Source organism: Acartia tonsa, chromosome 1, assembly GCF_053477335.1.
Source record: "Acartia tonsa isolate MP-2025a chromosome 1, ASM5347733v1, whole genome shotgun sequence".
NCBI lineage: Eukaryota > Metazoa > Arthropoda > Copepoda > Calanoida > Acartiidae > Acartia > Acartia tonsa.
The window spans coordinates 38291995-38315495 of NC_137260.1; the positions used below are offsets into that span (position 1 = coordinate 38291995).

General features: G+C 31.8%; 1 protein-coding gene across 2 annotated transcripts in view; it reads left to right on the top strand.

Moving 5' to 3' along the window:
- LOC145318913 (uncharacterized) overlaps positions 1 to 22170 on the top strand; it is a 48393-nt gene extending 26223 nt beyond the window's left edge. Inside the window, exons 4-12 of one of the 2 annotated variants that reach the window (XM_080160613.1) lie at positions 3872 to 3958; positions 11599 to 11683; positions 12966 to 13030; positions 13717 to 13799; positions 15756 to 15815; positions 16304 to 16496; positions 16727 to 17865; positions 18285 to 19755; positions 20449 to 22170. In XM_080160613.1, the coding sequence (XP_080016739.1) occupies positions 3872 to 3958; positions 11599 to 11683; positions 12966 to 13030; positions 13717 to 13799; positions 15756 to 15815; positions 16304 to 16496; positions 16727 to 17865; positions 18285 to 19755; positions 20449 to 20542 (3277 nt within the window). In that variant the 3' untranslated portion in view covers positions 20543 to 22170. The remainder of the gene's footprint in view (positions 1 to 3871; positions 3959 to 11598; positions 11684 to 12965; positions 13031 to 13716; positions 13800 to 15755; positions 15816 to 16303; positions 16497 to 16726; positions 17866 to 18284; positions 19756 to 20448) is intronic. The other variant, XM_080160623.1, reaches the window with a different exon arrangement.
- Positions 22171 to 23501: the final 1331 nt, after the last annotated feature.

Consider the following 23501-nt stretch of genomic DNA (forward strand, 5'->3'; position numbering starts at 1 on the left):
GTACATCTTGGGACGAGATCTTACTGTATATGAAAACACTACCTACTTTTTAGTAAAGAATAATGAAATATTATATATGCAACGTCAAATTGGCAAAAAATCATAATAATTTGAAAAAAATAGGCAATTCTTAGATATTTAGTGAACAAGTATTTGTAACAATACCGTTAACTTCAGATGAGATCAGACCATTTATTATAGGTAGTTAAATTAGGACTTATTTCGCCATTTTACTGTTTGTTTAAGAAGTTTATTTGCCCTACATTTAAATTAAAGATGTTTATTTTTCACTAGATTTCATGTAATTTGGCTCCAAATGTTAAGGTATTTAAATCTTGAATTGAAATCTGTAGCAACTGATAAAACTCTAAAAGATTATTTTTACAGCTAATCTTGTTGTCATTAAAAATTCTTTACTACGAATAAATTTAATCAAACCTGATTTTAATCATAAACATCCAAAAATAAGTTTCTATATGTTAGGCGGGAGTTAGTTTAAAACCTTTAACATTTAAAACAGAAAATAAAATGTTTTTAAAGGTTTTTTTTATATAAAGTGGTTTAAGGGTACACCTTGAATACATAACCTTGAGATTAGCAATCAAGATTAGAATCTTGAGATTTGTTTTTCACAAATGAAATGTGGGTCTAGGTTAATCTTTTTTAAAGCGAAGCTTGTTTATATTTAGGATAGGTCTGGTGGTCTGTACAGGTTAGCTCTTATCGTTGATTAAGGCATATTAGAATATTAGAACTATCGATTCCAAACTTTACAAGATGATACCTATAACAGTAAGGTAAAATTTAAAAATGTAAGTATGTCAATATTAATTCTCCAGTTTCTATGTAATTTTAAGAATTTTAATTCAGACTTCTAAATAACGTGAACATCAAATGAGTTATACTCTACATTTTAGTGTTTGTTGTCAGACCGTCTGCTTTGTTGAGCTTCGCATTCATAGATTTTGGCATACTTTTTTAACAGGGTGGCTATATCAATCATTAGGTTAGAATCGATTATTTAGAAAAAAATATTCTAAATTAATATACATATAATATATATGAAACTCGAAAATGATTTCATAAATGACCATTCTCTACATTGAATTGGCTGGAATGTTCGTGTGTCTTAATTAAGATATCTATAACAGTAAGGCTCGTCAATCGTCATAAATGTTAGGAAGAGCTTTTTTTGAGTGGTTTTAGGCTATTCTCCAACTAAAAGCTTATTTATTGATAAAACACCGGTTAGTTTTGTCTTGGTTTAATAAATTTTAGATTTGTCTTATCTTCACTGTAGATAATTATGCACACACAACACTTTGACACTGACAGTGGTACTTTAGAACTCGGCTTTACTTTGATCTTAAATTTTTGGAATTGCAGGAATCATAGATCTTTCATAACAATTTTACCCTCAGATTTTATATTTTCACTTTTGGAAAAAAAAACTATTTAGTTTCAAAGAGAGAATGGATTTAAAGAGTTTAATTTATTTTCTTATTTTCCAGTTATCTCTCCCTGCATCTTTGTAAAGCATAATAGCACTGTATATACAGGGAAGGGAAACAGGAAGAAAATGTTTGCATGTGTAATAATTTGTCTAATATACACTTTGCTTTCAAACATAATCATACAAAATATTACAATCATAAATGTTTGGCAATTTGAGTTCATGCAGGTTTGCGAAAAAAAAAGGTTTTCTTCATCATTATACATTTATTTGATACTTCAAATGAAACTTGAAAAAATCTTTATGATATATTGAGGGACGTGCGTGAGTTTAAAGTAGTAGAGGGTTGAAAGCAAGGGAGTAAAAACCCAAATGATTAAGAGTTGTGTCTTTTATATCTCTTCTTTTCCCACTGTTTTTTCTTTATTAGTGGTACAAGAAAAAAACCTTTCCTTCATAAAACTTTACTTTAAAAACAATATTTGTAAAAGCTAAAAATCAGAAGATGTTAAAAGTTTTGATTTTAACATATTTCAGAGATTTTCAAGTTGACATAGAACAAGCAAAGATATTAATTAGCAACTGTGATTGATGGGCTTTTAAAAAGATATTTTCGTTAAAGCATTAGCATGACATACCCAACCATCCTGGAGACACAATAAAAAACACAAATTCTCCACCACATAGTAAACAATCCCTGATGAATGAAAGGAACCCAATAACACTATTGTTCAATATCCCAGGGATCTAAAGGGATAAGACAATGACCGATAAATTGTTGCACAAAATTACCCTTTCTGTATATTACAATTAGTGGTTGAAACGTTTAAACACTCAACTAAATGACCCTACCAATCAAAATTCAATAAAAGTCCCTAAGGTTATTAAGCAATCGAATAAGTAAACGTTATTATAAACCTTTGGGGACTAGTGTAATAACTATCCAATGTCCCCTCCCTCCCTGTCAATATCTACCAGAAGCGCCCAGACAGACATTGTGTGGGTCAATTTCTTCCTTCCTTCACAACCCAAAAACCACTTCCTTTCATGCCAGTATACTACTCAGTAAGGTTCACAGGAAATCATTTTTATTGGTGTATGTCAGGGGAGTGAGGAGACATTGGGATGTTTACTACACTGGTCCCCAAAGTTTTTCGATAAAGTTTTTTTTCAACTACTCAGATGAGTTTTTTTTTATTTAGATTGTTTTTTTTTTCATTAAATTGAGTGTCCAATCATGTCAACCACTAAATAATATCTACAGAAAAGGTAATTTTGTGTATCATTATTCAAAAAGTACGTCAATTTATCGGCCATTGTCTTATCCATTTAGATCCCTGGGCGTATGTGCTTCTGAATCAAAAGTGTACAATTAAATTAATATCCCTAATTTTAAAGTAAAAACTAAACTAACCAATGTTTGAGAAAGGATCAACATAAAGAAAAGCTGATTCTTTATTTCCAAGGATTACCTAAATGACTAGAAATATATTTGAAAATTCCATGATTAAAACCTATTTAATTCCATCCCTGTAATATATTGGGGAAGTAAAGAAACTGTATGAGAGATAGCGTAGACAAATTGTTAAAGGATGTTGAATAATTAGCGCGACATATTATAAAATTTAGACAGTATGTTGATGCTCCTTTGTAGCTCACTATTTCCGTATGTTCTTCCTTTACAAATTAAGCTTTAAAGTCGCCAATAACCTTGCAGGACTTCTTCTAACCCCCACTGAGCATAACCTATTAAAATGGAATCTAAAATACACTTTTAAAATGAATAAACAAGCTATTTTAAAAAGGATAATTTAAACTTTGCGTTGTCTATGTACAGAAATATCCTTGTTTTGAAACATTTCCTTTCTTTTTAAATTACATTACTTAACTGTAAATTTTAATTTAATTTGTTAATACAGATAGTTAGTTACTTACAAATTAACTTTTTCCGCCCATCACGAATATATAAAAGTTCTATTCCATATAAATCAATTACAAAATGTGCTTAGTCAGTACATGTTTGAATTGAGTAGAAGCTACTCTAAAAGTTTAAATACCGTCTGTCGGTTTGTCAATATCTGTAAAGTCTTGATAAATTGTATGAAATATCCTTATTTATATAAAAATTTGCTCTTAAAATATTCATAGTTCCTTAGCAAAATGGGGATAGATGTCACTGATTTGGCCTACCTCTTTTAACGACGTCAGGAAATACCCTATACCCCATCTCTTTTCTATGGGGATACTTTCCCCTCCTCTTTCTCTTTCCCTCTTCAATAACGTCAATAGAATAGGTAGGCCAAAGGCTGTGATACAGATCCCCATTTTCCTAGGTCACTAAACACAGCTACAACTTAGAGACATTTTAATTAAGTCAAGAAAAATTATTGAATATTAATAGTCCTTTTTTTATTTCAGGGAGCGTATGGAGTGTTGGGCCGCGTTGAGTTACTGTAAACGAGATCTTAGCCGAGGTCCTATCAATCCAAGAGCAGCAAAATCAATCAGGAAAACACAAATTAATCAACTTGATATTTTAAATTACTTCAACTAAAATGAATTCATGAGGTAAATAATTAATCACAAATAAAATTTTTAAATAAGATTATATCTGAGACATACTAAATCCTAAACTGCGCGTAATGCTGAATATAATTTTTATTAGTTGGATCTTACACCGGATTAACATGTACCCTAATAAAGTGAAAATTGAAGCTGGCTAAAATAACGATAACTCAATCAACCCCCTTTACCTTTGTCTGTTTATTTGTCTATGTAGATTTTTTCTTGTTAAAATGTTGTCATTTTATCATCCAAGGACTACCCTCAACTATACTGCCATATGAATCCAAGCAATTTTTCTCAATGTGGCTTATTGAGCAGTTAACATCGCCCTTATTTTTAAATTAATTGAATATAGGGTGGGACGGGAAGTTTTTTTTTATTTGTTTATTAGGTACAGGGTAGTCCCTACAGGGTTAGAACTCTCGCAAATGTTAGACTTTTAAAAAAACTAACCCACCCCCTCGCCTCTTATTTTAGATAAATTTCAAAATCTATATCTTAAGATTTTGATGTGCTGATTGAGTTCTTTTTTTTATGGAAGCTTCTTATAGTTCCTTGGGTGGTTTTATTATACAAATAAACATGAAAAAAATATTATTTTTCTAAAGAAAAAAAAATTAATGTACAAAATTTTTATTGTTTTTTAAATATACATGCACAGTCACACATTTAAGCATTAAGCATACATACAATACATATTACATACCATATATGTGAATAAAATTCTCTGTCTTTTCTCAGTGTGAAAACCACAACAATTTCTTATATAATTATATCATGTGAGAATTATAACGGGTCAAATATTTTTTCCAACCCCCGCCTTTCTCTGCCTTACACCAGGAATATAGAGATATATGTATAAATCAACGGAATAAAATTAGAATTTATTTTATAGTTATAATCTAAGGCATATGCATGTGCATGTTTTTGCTTGGGGAATTTGGAAAGCACTTAAAATTATATATCGGTGTACAATATTCAATTAAGGGGGATTTTAGATGTTTATAGTGGTTGTACTTTTTGTTAAGATTAAAACAAAAACTATTCAGCTGCATTCAAGGGTATTTTATTAAACCTTTCAGAAAAAAAACATTCTAAATTATATTATCTTTCAACTTATTACTTTTTAGAATGCAAACAAATAGGAATGGGAAGATATCGTATATCTTTTATTTAATTTAGCTTTTCTCCTATTTCTAGCCCCTGTGGGGGGCACTAACCCTGCGGGGCCAATTTCATAACACTTCGTGGCGATCATTAGTATTTACCTTATCCACAATAATCTATTAAAAGCTACGGTAAAAATACAACGAAATCCGCTAATTCGTTTTCTTTCCACTAGGCTACGACCCTAGAAGCTTCTAGGGGCTCTTAAGGTAGGCGGGGGAAAAGTCAACCTCTTCCCATTTTAAATATGTGTTCAAAAGAGTAATAAAGAATATTTTTTGGGGGGAAGGGGGTGAAGACACCCTGCCCAAAAATAGTTTTAAAAATTCCCATGACCTATAAGAAGCTTAACTGTAAAGGAGAACAATATTGGTTCAGCGGTTAGCAAGATCCTTCGGGACAGACAAAAAACGCTTACTACTTTATATATTAGGATTATCAAAAAACAATTCTAATTTTGTAAATTGTCTATCACTTTAACCCTGATTCTTAAGAACAATTGAACATTATGTAAAATTAAACACACAAACAAACAATTTATAAAAAGTGTTGCAGTTAGTAAAAATCAGTCTGAAGAATTTTTAAACAAGAATCAGAGTATCCAGTGGTTTGTTATAAATTTAAAACATTTTTGGACCATAATTATACATTTCAGTTCTGTGAAGCATAGACCATCTCTCCTTATTTAAAAAAATAAATTGAAAAAAGGGTGATGGGTTACTTTCTTTTCTATGCCTAACCCTTGCAGGGAGCCTTAACCCTGCTGGCCTCCTACGGTGGTGCCAAAACCCTATCCATAAATATTGTAATTAAAATTACAATTCCAGCTAAAATATACAATGGCTAACAATGTTAATTTCTTTAAAAGCCTTACGGGGACCCAGTACAAAAATTGCAAATAGTTTATTGTGCGAGGGCGCGTGCGTGTTTTTATTGTGTACTTGTTTTAATTTTTTGTGGATTTTCTTTGAAGACAGCAAATATATTTATTATTGTGATTTTTCCATCATAAGTAGGCAGTAAAAATTAGTACAAATTTTAGAACCTAGTAAAAGTGTCTGACTCTGATTATGACGTAACAATTGGCCAATTTGTTTTACTTAACATTTTTCCTAATGGCCCGTGGTTTATATGTAATATACTATATAGGTAATTTTTAACCGATGGGCAGCTGTCACCATTTAAAATTTGCAGTTTTAGTAAAACACTTTTTGCAGATTTCTTTGTGTAATAAAATTCTCACGTAGCGCTAAGTAGTTATAATTTCAGGGATAGAAGGAATTAAAATCCAATAATGTATTATTTTAGAATGGCGCTAAGCTTGTCATTATGTTAATAGAAAAATTACGTTTAAATATTAAAATTTTGTTGCCATGCTCATTAAGAGATATAAGTTTTCCGGAATTTTAATGTAGGGAGTAGATTTGAAATCTGCATCAAATTTTAAGGATTTTTTATAAAATTCGTTTTTTTGTAAAATTCTTTATCTAAAAGCGAAAATACATTTTAAGTTAATTAATTTTGACCAATAGGATAGGTGGATTTTAAACTACCTGCGCTCTAATTGGTTGAATGATGTACGACATCCAATCAGAGCGCAGATTTTTTAAATCCACCAATCACAGATGCCAAAATTAATTAACTTAATTTGTATTTCCGCTTTTAGATAAAGAATTATACAAAAAACGAATTTTATAAAAAATCCTTAAAATTTGATGCAGATTTCAAATCTACTCCCTACATTACAATTCCGGAAAACTTATATCTCTTAATGCTCATAAAACCTATAACATTCTTTTTTAACTTTATTGTGACTTCAAGTTATCGTCGATGAACTTATAATTTCAACTTGCAGAGGTTATCTAAAAATCTAAGACTTGGTTCATTTTACTTTTTGACTTATACTTTATTTCCCTGCAAATATTTGATCATTGATCACGGTCGTGTGAATAACGATATAAAAACCATTCGTGTCACTCAGAGTGGCAAAATTTTCAATTTCTCAACAAAATTTTTTGATATCATTTTTTTGTGGTAATTAACATGAGGTAAAGACATAGAAATTTTTAGGCTTTTCATTAATGAATGGGAATATAAATACTATTTAAATTGTGATATAATAACAAAGAAATCGTTGTCAAAAAGTTGCGCATCAATAACAATGTCTTACAAAACCAAATAAACTGTAATACAGTAATAACAGAAAAAATCATCTGATATTTCTAGTAAATATAATGTTTAAGTGATGAATCATAAATAGTCTTTTGTAGTCGAGGGTTTGCTCTTTATATGGCGCACTATATGTATTTCATCCCTATGCATCATTGTTATCACAAAAAAAACTTGAACGGACAGACGAAGGTACGCAGTAAAGTACTGCCATAGCTTCATTGAAAAGAGTTACTAAAAAATACGTTTTGAAAATGTTTTGCTATAAAATACTTTTACTACAATTAATTTACAAAAAAAACTGTTTTAAAGTTGATATTCTATGGTCCTTTCAGTAAGGACTTTGTTAATTTGTTTAAGAGCAAAACAGACAGACAGACAGACAAACAATAAGACTAATGATAGCATGCTGTTATACTTGACATAGGTAGGCAGATCAATATAGTTTAACTTTATTAAATTATAAAGAAAATTCTATCTTACCACTTAAACTTAAAGGGTATAAAAATTGAGGTGCAAAATCATATTATCAAATAACAAATTGACAACGCAAATTTTAATTTTAGTTATAAACGAAAAAAAAGAGAAAATATTTGAGGGTTGGGGGGGGGGGGTTCAAGGGGCAATTTCTCATGATATATGTTTAGGGGTTATCGAGATACTTCGTAATACACAAAAATACACACACACACACACACAAGATAGTCATCCTATTACTTTTATACACGGATTATTGTCGACCTAAATATATAGCAATTTAGTTCTCATGTAGAATTGTAAAATGTTTCATCTGCCTAACTATAAAACCAAAACTTTGCAATATTGCATTAAAATACGTTGCCGCGCGCAACAAATTTTGCTTTCTATTACAATATGAGTTTTTACTCCAGGAGGATTTGTGTGGATTTATAACAACAGATTATCTGTATTATGTAATATAGACAGAGCGATAAAGGGACAGTACAATACTTATTTATTTTTTATAAATGTACACAGTTTAGAATATCAAATGATAGTTTTCCGAAAAATTCATCTTATTATCTATTATTACTCAGTTTAGGTTAGGGAGCATTCTACTGAAAACTATAATGGTACCCAAACTAGATTGTCTTATTTATTGGCTTAAAAACTTTGGGACTTTGGGAAGTTTTATTGAATATTGATGAGTCGGATCCAATATATTAGTGTTCAAATGTTTCAACCAATAATTCTAATCTACATTAGAAGTACTTTCGTTTTACATCATTAGGGATGTATTTAAATTAAACGTTTAATGTCTTATCCTTTAAGATCCCTGATTATCAGACTACATTTGAGAGCAATGCTAAGAAAATTTATTTTGATTGTGTTTTACGTGTTAATCACGCGATGAGTGATAACATCTTAGCATGTGCTTATTTCATAGTTTAGTAAAATTACTGGCTGTCAAATTACATAAAATGGATTTTGTTTTAGACGACATGATTGCATTTTGAGTATAAAAGCCAATAAATAGGAATTAATCCTATAAATTTTGATAAATGTAAATGCAGAAAACCAGTCAATAAAAAACATTGTAGATTCTAGAAATAATAAGATCAAAGTAGTGTCTTTTGATTGTATTCATAATATGCCTCTAGCAGAAAGTTGTAAAATAAAACCAACTTTTCACTCAAGGTTATATTAGGCTCAATTGTCATGTTCAAACTAGGTTCATACCTAAGTATTCAAAGATATGTCAATGGCAGATAAGATTAATTTTCCCAATAACAAGTACAACATTATGCATCAGAAAAAAAAGAAAAGTAGCTAACACAAAAAAATCATTGATGGACAAATGAATTTGAATTGCATAAAATCACAAAACCGTTTTCTATTGTAAATATATTTGTCTTTGACCGACAGACTGACGGACCAAGTAAATTGTTTACTGGATTCTCTTTATTAAAGGGTATCTCATCAAAAAAATCAAGCACTCTATCTTAGATAGCATAAAGAAAACTACGCTTCCCCCATACCTTTACAGACGAACTAAAAGACAAATTAAATCATAGAGTTACTTTGCTACTAAAAATAAAAAACGTCGTTAGGTTAAACTTGGAAATGAAGTATCTAATTCCTTTTTAAAATTCAATTATAGTTTTTTATCATGAATAAGATACGACAGGATAATCCAACCCATTCTTTACAAATATTTGGGGTATAGTCCCTTTCGTAACATCGCACCTTCGTAGCTTTTCTCCTATGTCTAGCCATTGCAGAGAGCTCTAACCCTGCGGGGCCAATTACCTAACCCTGTAGAGCAATCACCTAACCCAATATAACCTAACCTAACCTAAAATAACCTATTAAAAGCCATTTTAAAAATACGACGAATCGCCCCTTATGGGGCGATGTTACGAAAGGGACTATTCCCAATATTTGGTTTGTATTTTCTGTTTTGTTGATTTAGATTCAAAATAAACTGCTTTGAAAACTTCTTTGAATTGAGGATTAAATTTAACACACACAAACACAGACTACTCATTGTATAAAAATACACAAAGTAAATCACAAACACACTGACACACACACACACACACACACACATCTTTACACAAAAACTCACACAGACAAAATCTAAACCAAACTGAATAGTTTTAGGGCATTTACGCCGCCGCGTCGTTTGGACATAAAACCCCTCTAAATACCTTTAAAAACCATAACATTGAATTGATGGATTTATTACACTAGATGGTCAATCAGAAACAATAGCTCTTCTAATTTAAAAAGGAATTTTTATCAGCGATTATATTTATTCAACACCACGAAACAACGATATGTTTGGAAATTCTTAATTTCCTGAAGCAATTCAGTTCTATTTCTAGCTGATTTATTATATGAAAGTTATAAAAATAACTGTAATTTGGTATCAAAATAACTAAACTTTCTAATCAATAATTTGGCCGGATTGTTTCTTATATTTTTATTGAATTAAATGAACAGTTATGATGAATTTTTGCCTCCAACGATTTCATGCCCGCGGAAAACTTATTTGGGGTTTAGATGCAAAAACCATTGTAATAATTGTTACACAAAGAATTTTAAGAGTTTAGCAAAAGTACATTTTAATATAGGTGTAGATATATCCAACTTATATTCATTTTATTTTTGTTGTCCTTTCCTCCTGGAGATTTTAAAAAATACATAAGTGAGCTAAAAATTCTAATTTGTTTTAGTGTAAATTAAAAATACAAAATGGTAAAGTAATAAATATACTCTAACAGTTTGACCCCAAGGGCACTCTTGTAACAGTTACTCTAACATACAACATTTCTTAGTCAGTCACTGAATCAGTGAGTAAATGAGGGAGGCTAATATTATTACTTATAGAGATGCCAAGCAACTAAAAATTGGTTGTACTAAAATTCCAAAGATATTATTGAATTTTAAAAAATTTACGCAAAATACAGAACTTTAATACAGAAAATATACTGCACTGTGATATATTTTTAATGAGTATTGTATTTAGATGATAGGTGGACAGTATTTTTCTCATGTTTCTTTTATCCTTCTGTCTAAGAAGGATTCATCACAAGAAATCATACTTGCAATTCCAAAGGTCATCTTTATCATAAATACGGCAGTTGTACACCTTTAATAATAAGTGTGCCTAACAGTGGAATTGCCTAAGAATATTGTAAAGTATCTAAATAAATATTTAGTTAAATATTTGCTTTACTCATAATTTTTGCACCCTAAGTGAATAAAAGCATAACCATGTTTAAAGAGAACAAAGAAAATCATTCGGTACGTTTTGATGGCATTTACTCATAATCTCATTCATAATTTCTCACATGAAATGTAAAAACAAGCAAAATTTAAGTGCTAGATTAACGAAAGAGTTTAGAGTACCAGAAATTTCAGTAATTTTATAAATTTATTATTAAAATAGTGGCTACGACACTAAAGGCCTCTAGGATGCAAGGGGAACAGTCAACACTCCCCAACTTCAAATTTCTTAATGGTGGGAGGGGTATTGTTTTTTTCTAGGGGCTATTTTTCTGGGGATTGTGGTACCCTCTCCCAAAATAGTTAAACTTCCACAAGACCCATGAAAAGCTATACTGTAAAGGAGGATCATGTCGGTTTAGCGTCAGCGAGATCCTTCTGTACAAATAGATGGACAGACAGTCATCCTGTTACATTTTTACGAGGATAACATGCATGAGAGTAAACTAGATAAAGTTAAGAATTAGAAAATTTAAGTTGTGTTTTGTGTTGTGCAGAGATTACGAAGTATTAGAATACAGACAAGAGCTTAGGTCTTGCTCGTTTGGTACTAACTTCCAATATAAATGTGTTGAAAAGGTAAGTTGACAACCTTAAAATTAATAAATCTATCATGTTTTTTATCCTAGTTAAATAGTAAGGTTTTTTGTCTCTTGCTTAAGATTTTGATAACCGGTTTTCCACTGTAGGGAAGGTTAAAATAGGTTCTGGATGATTTTAGACGATTTTATTCCATTCTCATCCCCTTTCATTACAGAGCCCTTAGATGATAGGGGCGCAGCAGGTAGTTCTATTTTCAAATAAGTGGAATGTTTGTCTGATTGCTTAAAGTTAAGGTATTTCGAATAACTTAATCCCCTTTATGAGTTACCCTAGAGGCTAGGGACTTTTTATATACATTCTTCCTTTTTAAAGAAACTAGCGGCTTCGCCCCTAGCCTCTAGGGGCTTCGCCCTATATAGTTTTGGGAAGTCAACCCTCCTTAATAGAAATATTCAAAAAATTATTCTTTGTTTAATTACTCTGTGGTAAAATTAAACCCAGGTTGTGCGCTTTATGCACAAAAATTTTAATTTGTACAAATTAAACCCAGGTTGTTTGCCGTATACACAAAAATTTCAATTCGTAAAAATTAGACCTAGGTTGTTTGCATACACAAAAATTAAAATTAAAAAAAAAAATATTTTTATTTTTTTGGGGGGGGGGGGATTCATGGGGGCTTCGCCCCATGTTGCAGTGGGGTTCCCCCACCCCAATTACTGGTTTTTGTTTTTAAAAAATTAAAAAAAAAACAATTTTGGAAGTGGGGATTTTTTATTTTTGGGGGGGTTGGGGTGTCCCACCCCCCAAGAAAATAGCTTAAAACCACCAGAGGACCAGTAGGTATATTCCCTGAAAAGTAGAATCCGATCGGTTCAGTGGTTACCGAGATCTTACAAATAATGTAAAAAAAAATTTTGGGGGTTGGATTTTTTTCATTTTTGGGGGGGTTGGGGGTGTCCCACCCCCCAAGAAAATAGCCTAAAACCACCACAGGACCAGTAGGTATATTCCCTGAAAAGTAGAATCCGATCGGTTTAGTGGTTACCGAGATCTTAAGGGACAGACAGACAGACGGACAGACAGACGGACAGACGGTCAGACGGTCAGACGGACAGACGGACAGACGGACAGACATCAAGCTACTTTGTATTATAGATTGAATGTTTGCCTGTCAATGACAAAGAAGTTGCACTGAGAAAATATAGAGATTGGCTCTAAGAATATTTTAATCTAGAATATTTTGAAATCTAGTAATAAGAAACGTAAAAAATAATTAAACTTTTTAAAAATATTGTAAAAATCAACTCGTTTTAATTAGGAGAGTGAGCTATGTTTTGAAGTGTTAAAGAATAGCAGAAGTAACGTGCCAATCAATGAAATCAGGTAAAATATTTCAGGTCTTACATTCTATGTCTTACAACAATAATTATTTTTTTTCTGAATTAGATTTGAAATTTTTCAAAGGTTGCGTGAAAATTAAAATTTAACAGGTTTGGTGATTTTTTTAAATTTAAGCGTAGAAAAATTAACATTAGTTCTTGCAAAAAATATATTTTCCAGTATGGCTTCGAAACCAATAAAGATCCGCTGTATTAGAACCTGTTTTAATCTTTGTTTTTCATTTCAATATCCACGGAAAGCTGTCTATAATATGGGGTCCCTAAGAAATCGTTTGTAATTCCCCTTATTATCTTATTGGAATGAGATTAAATTCCATAATGTAAACTCTAAATTGTCGATGGATAGCAGCAATTGCGCTATCTCCCAAGCAAGGGGGTACCTGACAGCACCTAATAAACATTATTATTATTAAAGAACTATTCCTGAGCTTTAAAAATAATTATAATAAAAAAGTACACAGGCTAAACACTTGGTGTTTGTCTTGTAAGATGACAATTTTAAATATTTCAAATTAAAATCCAGGGAGCAAAAAAACAATTTTTTGTATATTTTCCTTAGCTTCAAACACAATTACAATAACAAATACACAGGCTATACAGTACAATTTTGTCTTATATGAGAACAAGTTAAAATTTTTCTAGTTGAAAACATAATATATAATTTTTCAGAGGCCATACCGTAGGATTCCCTCATGAGTTGGGACCCGGGGAGGAGAACCAATCAGGTGCAGTGGCCTTGAATCCAACAACTGGTAATGGATTTTAATTTTATTTATATGCATTTCATTTTGAAATACAATTGTTGCTTACTCAATAAAAATTAAATATTTTGGAACCAAAATTAAAACAAAATGATTCAAGTTATAGCTGATCAAAAGTCCCAGTCCCCTTTTTGGCATCTATAATTAACTAAATTAATTTTTTGTTAATACAAAATTAATTATTGTAAAATGTAAACTGACCAACCTTTATACACTAAACAATCTTAATCTTATTCTCATTTATAGCTTAACTAATAAGTCTAGGACTCGGCAGCCGTGCGTCAGCCGCATATAACCCTCAATAAAATAGTCATATCCAGTGGCGTGCGAAGCACTTTGTCTAGGGGGGGGCATTTTGAAGATTTTGTAAAATTTTGCCCCCCCCTAAATCAAAGTGCCCCGGGGGGCCACTTTGCTTTAGGGGGGGGGCATTTTGATTATATATACTAATTTTAAATAAGGGCGTTTTAAGGGGTGGGATTATTTGATTATGGGCCTCCTAGTCCTTATCCCTTCTTCCCCATCCCTTCCCCCATCCCTATTTCCCATTTATATTCCCCACCTCTTCCCCCCTCATCTCTCCCCCCCCCATCTCTTCTACCCCATCCCTTCTCCCCACCCTGCAATGACTGAAGGGAAGGGAGCTAGAAAGCATCTTCGAAAAAATAGTACAGAAGATAAATTAACCTTTCCCCCCCCCCCTCCACCACAAAACATTTTTAATGGGTGGAAGGGGATGTTATAAAATCTCAGCAGGAAGGATAAATAACCCCATTAAAAAAATTGGGGGGGGGGGGGAAATAAAAACACTCATTTTGGAAATAATTTACCAAAAATTAACCTAATATGAGAAAATGATATTAAATATTTCTTTATTGTTTGACAACAAGGATGACAACATCTTTAAGTAGCAAAGCACAAAAAATCATTAATAAGAATACAGACAAGTAGATTTAAAGAGCATCTGTTGAAATAAATATATATTTTAGGTAGAAAAAGTGACAAATCCTTTTTCCTGTATGTTGTGTGATGACAGTCAAAGTAAATTACATACTGAATGCTCGAAACAGCGAGAAATTTTATTTTTTTTAATATTATAATCCACAAAAAAATCTATTGTACTATAAAAACCAAAGATATAATGAACTGTGTAAAAAATAAAAAAAATTACTTTCATTGTGATAAAAAGCAGAAACTATTTGGAAGGGCGCGAAGCGCAAATTTTTTTCTTCAAATATGCAGGGAGGGAGGGGTTTTTGGGCTATTTATTACACTAGTCCCCAATATTTCATAGCAGAAACCATTTAGAAGGGCGCAAAGCACAAATTTTTTTCTTCAAATATGCAGGGAGGGAGGGGTTTTTGGGCTATTTATTACACTAGTCCCCAATATTTCATAGCAGAAACCATTTGGAAGGGCGCGAAGCGCAAATTTTTTTCTTCAAATATGCAGGGAGGGAGGGGTTTTTGAAAAAAGATTATAACCTAATTTCTACACTAATTAAAAAATTTGGTAAGGTTAAATGAATAGTAACTGTCTGTTTGGCGCGAAGCGGCAAAATTTTTTTTTGGAGTATTTCTTGATCTTTTTTTTTTTAAACTGGGATAGTTTTGCTTTTTGTAGGGTAGGGGGCAAAAAGGGGCATTTTTGTTGACCAGGGGGGGGCAAAATGGGGCATTTTTTAACATTTAGGGGGGGGCAGGGGGGGCGGTTGCTAGGGGGGGGGCAGGGGGGGGCGTTTTGGTCGCTAGGGGGGGGGCGATTGCCCCAAATGCCCCCTTCGGTTCGCACGCCACTGGTCATATCATAACTTTAAATTCAGCTAAGTGTATAAACCTGTTCCTAAAAAGACAACCCATATTTTCAAAAAAAAAATTTTTTGTTACACTAGTAGGTTTTTTTAAGGTTCATTATTCAACATATTCATTCTAAACTAATTCTTTTTAGGTTTGCCAACCCACAACAGTTTCCAGCCATCACCAGCAGAAAACCCAAGAGCCAATGCTGTCAGGGAATAATAGACAAGATTATGCTATATGTTTTAGATTTTAGTAAATTGATAGCTTAAATTTTAACCTTTAAGCTCCTAGCTTTATTTTAAGATTTCTTTATTGAAGAGAAATGGTAGATATTTTATCAAAAACTTTGAAACAGAGTGAATTATTAATTTGGTAAAGATTTTATGATTTTATTAGCTTAAAGTTAATATTGTTGGAACATATTTTCCATTGTCGCTTTAATAGCAATTTATATCCGGCGGATTAGAACCGGTTCTCAGCCACACTGAAAATTTTGTATATCATCGTATTATTAAATCCAGTTTTCTACGAATACAAAAATGGTTTTAATTCTATAATTTTACATTTTTATATCTACGGAAAGCTGTTTAATGTTTATAATACGATGCTATAGATAACTATTACACTACTAATGAGCAGCAAATTTTTAATGGCTATACACATTCCATCATATTATAATCTACTCTATTATTATTCTCAGAGGCTTCCAATCTCCAACCACCCCTACATTCCAGAACCAAAACAGTTTCATAACTGAGAGACCCAGCATTCAGCAACAACCTTTTATTAGCCAGCAACAACCTGTCCAGAATGATATCCCCAGACAACCCTTCATTGGTCAACAGCAACCTGTTCAGAATCCAACTTTGTTTAATCCATTTGTTACAAGGTGACCAAATGAATTATTATTTCTAATAGCTTATACTCTAGTCATATTTATTATTTTTAAAAAACTGATCTCATTTTCTTTTTGCTTATTTATATTTTTTTTCATTTTTTATTCTATCTTTAGTCCTCATTCTAAGTGCAATTTCTTACTGACTAAATTCAAGTTACTTTTTATGTTTTTATCATGTATTACACCATAAGCAAAATGTAAAAATGCTTTCCCTTTTTCAGTGCACTAGTTGTATTCCCAACAGACGCCCCGCAGGTTGCCGCCAATCCATTGCCTAACTTCTGCAAGTTTGTTGACTGTAGATTTACAGGCAGACAGAATCATATCTGTTGTGATGGCCAGAATCCTTTGACCGCCAGACAACCAACTACACAGCCCTTATTTGAAACTGTTCAAACTACGTTTGCCCCTAGGCCTATTCCAACTTTTACCACAACTACAACAACTGAACCTACAACAACTACAACTACAACAACCACAACTACTACAACTACTACAACAACAACAACTACTACTACAACTACAACTACAACCACTACAACTACCACAACAACAACTACTACAACAACCACTGAGCCAACAACTACAACAACCACAACTACTCCTGAGCCAACAACAACAACAGAGGAACCTACAACGACAGAAGAGCCAACAACACTTGAACTAACAACAACAGTGGAACCAACTACTACTGAAGAACCAACCACAACTACCACAACTACTACAACTACTACAACAACCACTACCACTACAACTGAAGAGCCAACAACCACTACAACTACTACAACCACAACTGAACCTACTACAACTACCACAACCACAACTACCACAACCACAACTACAACTACTACAACTACAACTACTACAACTACAACTACTACAACTACCACAACTACAACTACCACAACTACTACTACTACAACCACTACCACAACCACAGAAGAGCCCACAACAACAACAACCACTACTACAACTGCAAGACCATTTACCCTGATAACCGATCAAGTTGATGAAGATCGAACTGACAGATTTATAAATTTCAATGAGATGACCAATGCTATCCCTATCGATGCTGTGCTTGCTTATAATGATCTTTATCCTGATGGTAGAATGGGTCTTGACAATGATGAATTTATTGGCTTTGGTGACATTCCTGTTGATTTTCTGGATTATATTCAAGTGTCTCAGGATATTAAAGAGGTTACTCCTGCCAATTCTTTCAAAGGTGATATTATTGAGAATATTGTTGAAGAAGAAGAAATTAGATCAATTGACAATGGTTCTAAGAACAAGAATTCTTTTAATGTCCCAGATGAGTTTGATTATTATGATGATAAAAAGAATATTCCTTCAGAAACAGGTATGTTATTATAATTTCAAAATTTTAAATATGAAAAAATTTAGAAGCTTTTTATAATGCCTATAAAAAATGACACTATACTGGCCTACCATTGGTCAATTAAAATGAATACTGGCCTGCCATTGGTAATTTAGTCTGTGTATCCCCTATCATTTGCCATTTGTTTTGTATGACGTCATTTTTTTATAAAGAGCTTTAAAGCTTTATAAATAAGAAAATTAAATATTTTTTTTCTTCAATTAGAGAGTTCTTAAAGGAATCTAACTAAATATTCAAGACTACAATTGAGCAAGTTTTCTTATTTCTTATATTAAAATAAATACTTTTATTATAAATTATCATATGGAAGGTATCCTTGCAAATTTTAATTGGTCAAAAAATGTTTACAACCAAAATTAAAGATTTTTTTTTTATTTTAGATGAGGATTATAAAGAATATACAAACTCTCAGATTGACACAACATCTTCACAAGAGAATTCTATCTTCACACAGACAACTGACTTTGAGCAATCCAACGATGAAGAAAGTGCATTTATTCCGTCAGCTGTTACAGTCATGCCAGTGTCAGTTATCAGCAGTGAAGAGGTACAGTCAGAAGTAGCTGACCCTGTGTTCATCAACATTCAGCCAAATGAACCTGAACCTTCAGCTCCTGCTTTCATTGTTTATCCTGCAACTGTTCCAGCATCTACAACTACCAAACAACCAACCATCTTTGCTGAAACTGAACCTGAGAATGAAGAAGACATTCCTTCAACCATCATAGATTCCATCAATATTTTATCTACATTTTCTTCCAATATTCCAGCTGCTGAAGGTACAGAATCAGTAACAACAGACCAACCTGAAGACAGCCAAGAAGATAAATCAACTATTGATGATATAATTGGCATTATTGATGGTTTTGTTGTCAACACAAAAGCAAAGGAAACTTCAACTGTTTCAAGTGATTCCACTGTTAGCTTTGATGAAACAGAAGCGCTGAAAAGTTTATTTGATCAAGATAAGACCATAGAAAATGAGCTTGAAACAGACACACCTGAAATAGAAAAGCCAAGAGTTAAGGTTGTCAGACCTAGACTTAAATTAAAAGATATTCTGAGAGGAATTCCATTGAACAGACCTTCAGCTCAAGATATTAGAGAACAAGAACCTGTGGTCATCATTGAACCAGAACAACAGACAACTACTACAACAACTACCACTACAACAACCACCACCACAACAACAACTACAACTACTACAACAACAACTACAACTACTACAACAACAACTACAACCACCACAACAGAAGAAATAACAACTCTTCCAGAGGAAACTACAACAGTCTATGAGCCTGAACCTACAACTACTCAGGAACCAACTACAACTACCACCACCACTACAACAACAACAACTCCTGAGCCTACAACAACAACTACCACAACCACTCCAGAGCCAACAACAACAACTACTACAACTACAACTACAGAGGAGCCAACTACTATAACAACAACTACTACAACCACAACTACTACAACTACAACAACAACTACTACAACAACTACTACCACAACAACTACAGAAGAGCCTACTACCACTACTACAACAACTACAGAGGAACCAACCACCACTACAACAACTACCACTACTACTACAACAACTGAAGAGCCCACCACAACAACTACTACAACTGAGCCGACAACAACTACTACAACTGAGCCAACAACAACTACCTCAACAACCACCACCACAACCGAAGCAGACACAACAACCGAAAAGCGTCACCGCCTGAAGTTCCGCGGACGTCCGTTCCGTAGATTTACAACATCAACACGAGCTCCAACAACACAGTCAACAAGAAGAACATCCTTTATTCCTTTCTCAGCAACAGAGGAAAGTACTAACAGGTAAAACTTTTTAAAATAGCACCGCGTTTTTCAATTTCATCCTTACATATGTAAAAGTATCAGGATGCTGTGTGTCCGTCTGTCGAGGATCTTGCTTACCGCTAAACCAATATTTTTATCCTTGACATCGTGACATCGTAGTTTTTCATAGGTCTTGTAAAAATTTATAACTATTTTAGGGGAGGGTACCATTGCCCTCACAAGAGAAATTGACCTTAGAAAATATAACTCTGAATTTTTTTACTTTTTCTTTATAAAACTAAAATTAAAAGTGGGAGGATCTTCACCCCCTCCCCCTCCCAACCATCCTTCTTACCTCTAAAAGCTCCTAAAGGCCTTTCTGGGCACAGCTACTAGTAATGGAGAAAGAGGGGAAAGTACATTATATCAATGTCTCTCTATATGGGGTTATTGTATTTTTTATAAGTTGACAAAAACTTAAAAAAAAAGGTTTTAATTCAATGTGCCAAAATTTTCTTTTTGTCTACACCTAAATTGTCATAATTTACGCTAAATTACATTCCATCATCTTTTTAACCACTTGATCTATAAAAACAACATTGTATCATTATTTTTTTTTTAATTTCAAACTTTTGAAGTAAATAAATAATCCAAAAAGTATAGATTTTTTAGATTTGACTTATTTTAAGTAACTTATTTTTATACTTATACAAATTAAATTTAATATTTTAGTTCTGATAACCAAGAGGAGGGAATTGAGGTATCTGAAGAGGAAAGAAGAGCAATTTTAAGAAAACTTTTTGGAAATAGAAACAGAGGACGCTAAACAAAACTAATTATAGAGAAGATTCGCTACAACAAATAACAATTTAGGCAAAAAATTCAAAATTAAAAAAGAAATTGTATAAAAATCTGTAAATAATTATTATGTTACCTCCATTAAATATAAATAAATTGAAGTAAAAAAAAAAGAATAGAACAAGAAACTACAATACTGCTATAAAGACAGAAAATGCATGATGTAATACAATTCATAGTGATAAAAATAAGAATCATAAATAACGTATAACCACATAGGAGAACCTACTATCACACATGTATTCCAATATAGGTAGATTTGAAATGTCAACTATTTCTATGACCCTGCAATTAGCAGTAAAAAATGCCCATAAAAAAATTTAAGATTTAAAAAAATCAACTTTTGATTAAAATTTGGCCTTATTATTTGATTAGTTATTTGAAAGGGCATTAAGATAACAAAGTGCCTTTAGTAATTTTCGTCTCTGTGATTCGTTTTATTCTTGTTCTCTTATGAACTAATTTTGTGCCAATATTAATTTTATATTAAGGTTTATTTTCATTGAAAATTGGGGTGTGATTGTAGATATACCGTAGATATAAGTATATATATGCAAATTACAGAAAGCTAAAATGTATACCTTTATTACGATATATCTACATAAATCTCACCTCCATTTATAATTAATTCTAATTTAATTTTGTTAGATAAAAATTAATTCAAGTGCCACTTGCCTGCCAATTTAGAATTACAGATTTTTTGTTATGTTTTATTATCATATGTTTTATAAAAAAAAAGTATTTGTTTCATTGCTCAAGAAATTAATAATATTATGATTTTTTAAAAATATTAAGAATATGTGAAAATTATTTGTACATTAATCCTAACATTTTTGAGGTAAATTTTAATTTTAAAAGATTTTAAATTTCATAGAAACCTATAACCTTATCAATGTTCGTTTATACAAATATGATTTTAAATAATTTGTTTTAAATATGTTTGTATGACTACTAATTATTGTGTCCTTGTCAGACAAAATATTCTCAATTGTAACCCTGTAACTGTAACCTTGTAATCGTAACCGTAACATTCCTGTTTTACTTTGATATAATATATTGACATATTTTTTTAATGATTTTGTAAGCTATGCCAATAGTTGAAAATTATTTTTGAAATAATATATGCTAACTTACTGTCTGACATTTACATCGACTTTATGTACAATATGGCATCATCAAAGTTTAACAGAATTCTTTCGGTTACTGTTAGTGTAACTGTAACCTTGTAACCTTACCTGAATCAAAATTATCAGTTTTAATATTCTCCATTCGGTATCATAGTATAGTTGTAGTTCTATTGTATTTCCTTACTGTAATACTTTAATATTTTGGTTAAACAAAATTTTGAAGCCATAGCTTAAAAACTTTTCATTTGAATCCTGTATTAAAAAAATGAAAAATAAATAAAACCAAATAGATTAAAACAAAAAATGTTTCATAAAATAATTGGTTTCTAAAGTAAGGCCATTCTATGAATCTATAAATACTGCATAATTACTAAATATTTCGAATTTTAAAGATTTTTCAATACAACAATCATAAATATGTATCTTCTTACTTATACAATTTTAATGAGTAATAAATGTATAAAATAAATGACAAGGTGTTTTTTTTGTTATAATGAAAAGCCAGTTTGTTTAATTTAATGTAATTTTAATTCCTTTTATATAGATAGTAAGGCATTTTTGTCTGAAGATGTTGATTAAGATTGGTTTTAATTTTCAGAGAAGTTAATTATTAATGTTGAACCGGATTGGTTATACTTTTTAAAAGTTGGGGGTAGGGTTAGTCTGACCATCTACTTCTTTCCCTAGAGGCTAGGGGCGATCGAAGCAACTAGTTTAGGACTCTCAGCACAATCAACGCTTAAATTTCACGACTTTAGCCTGGAAGTACTGACTGTACATGCCAAAGACCTAACAATAGACCATGTACTTCAATCAACTATTTTGTTAAAGTCAATCCCTTGACGTGGAAGTAGTGATAATTCCAATTCTTGGTATTTTAACTTACCAATAATGAAAATTTAACATTTAAATAAAAACCAACAAAACTTAATTAAAATTCATAACACATCTGTTTTTAGAGCAAGGGAACCGAATCAAAATAGAAACACCGCGTACTCAAAATAGAAATAAGGAATAATAATAAATATTGGATTGACGGATCAGAAACTCTAATCAACACGCGTTAAAACAAGAACATTTGCGTGCATAAAAAGCACAACAATATCAATTTATCAAATCTACAGAACTTTATAATAAGAACAGAAAATTGTTAAAGCAACGCTTAAAGACCAAATAATTGCCAAATAAACTCATATTCTTAGGATCTAATAATAGAATTGATATATATACAAAGATTAATTACAATCAACTAACTTTTACGAGCAGACGTAAAGACATTATCCAACCTATAACTGTGGAAAAGCTTCGCTTTTACAAATAAGAGGAAGGGGTGAATAGAATTGTGAATAATTTAAATAATTTGAATTAAATCCGAACTAATGCAATCAAATTTCACAGGTTTCAGAGAAAGTAATATTAAACTTTATGTTGAATGGAAGACAAAGGCTCTTAACCCTATTCGTTGGGGCACTTTAAATAACCTATTTATTAAGGTAGGTGGGGAAGTGAGGGGACAATCCCTCCCCCCTTACCCTGTAAATCTGTTTCTTCTGGACACAAAGCTTTGTTCATTTGAAATTATGATCTTAAAGGCATAAGTGAATTTAAAATTTAAATAGCCCTTTTAATTGGCTAATTGGCAGCTTCCTAGAGACTGGCCTCTAATTCTGGACAAGAATGTCAGAAGGAAACACTAAAACCCGTCTTTGACAGTTTAATGAAAAAAGAACAAGATCATCGATTAAAAAAAATTATAATTCTAAAGCAATTTTACATTTCACAATAAAATTTTTGGTTTTT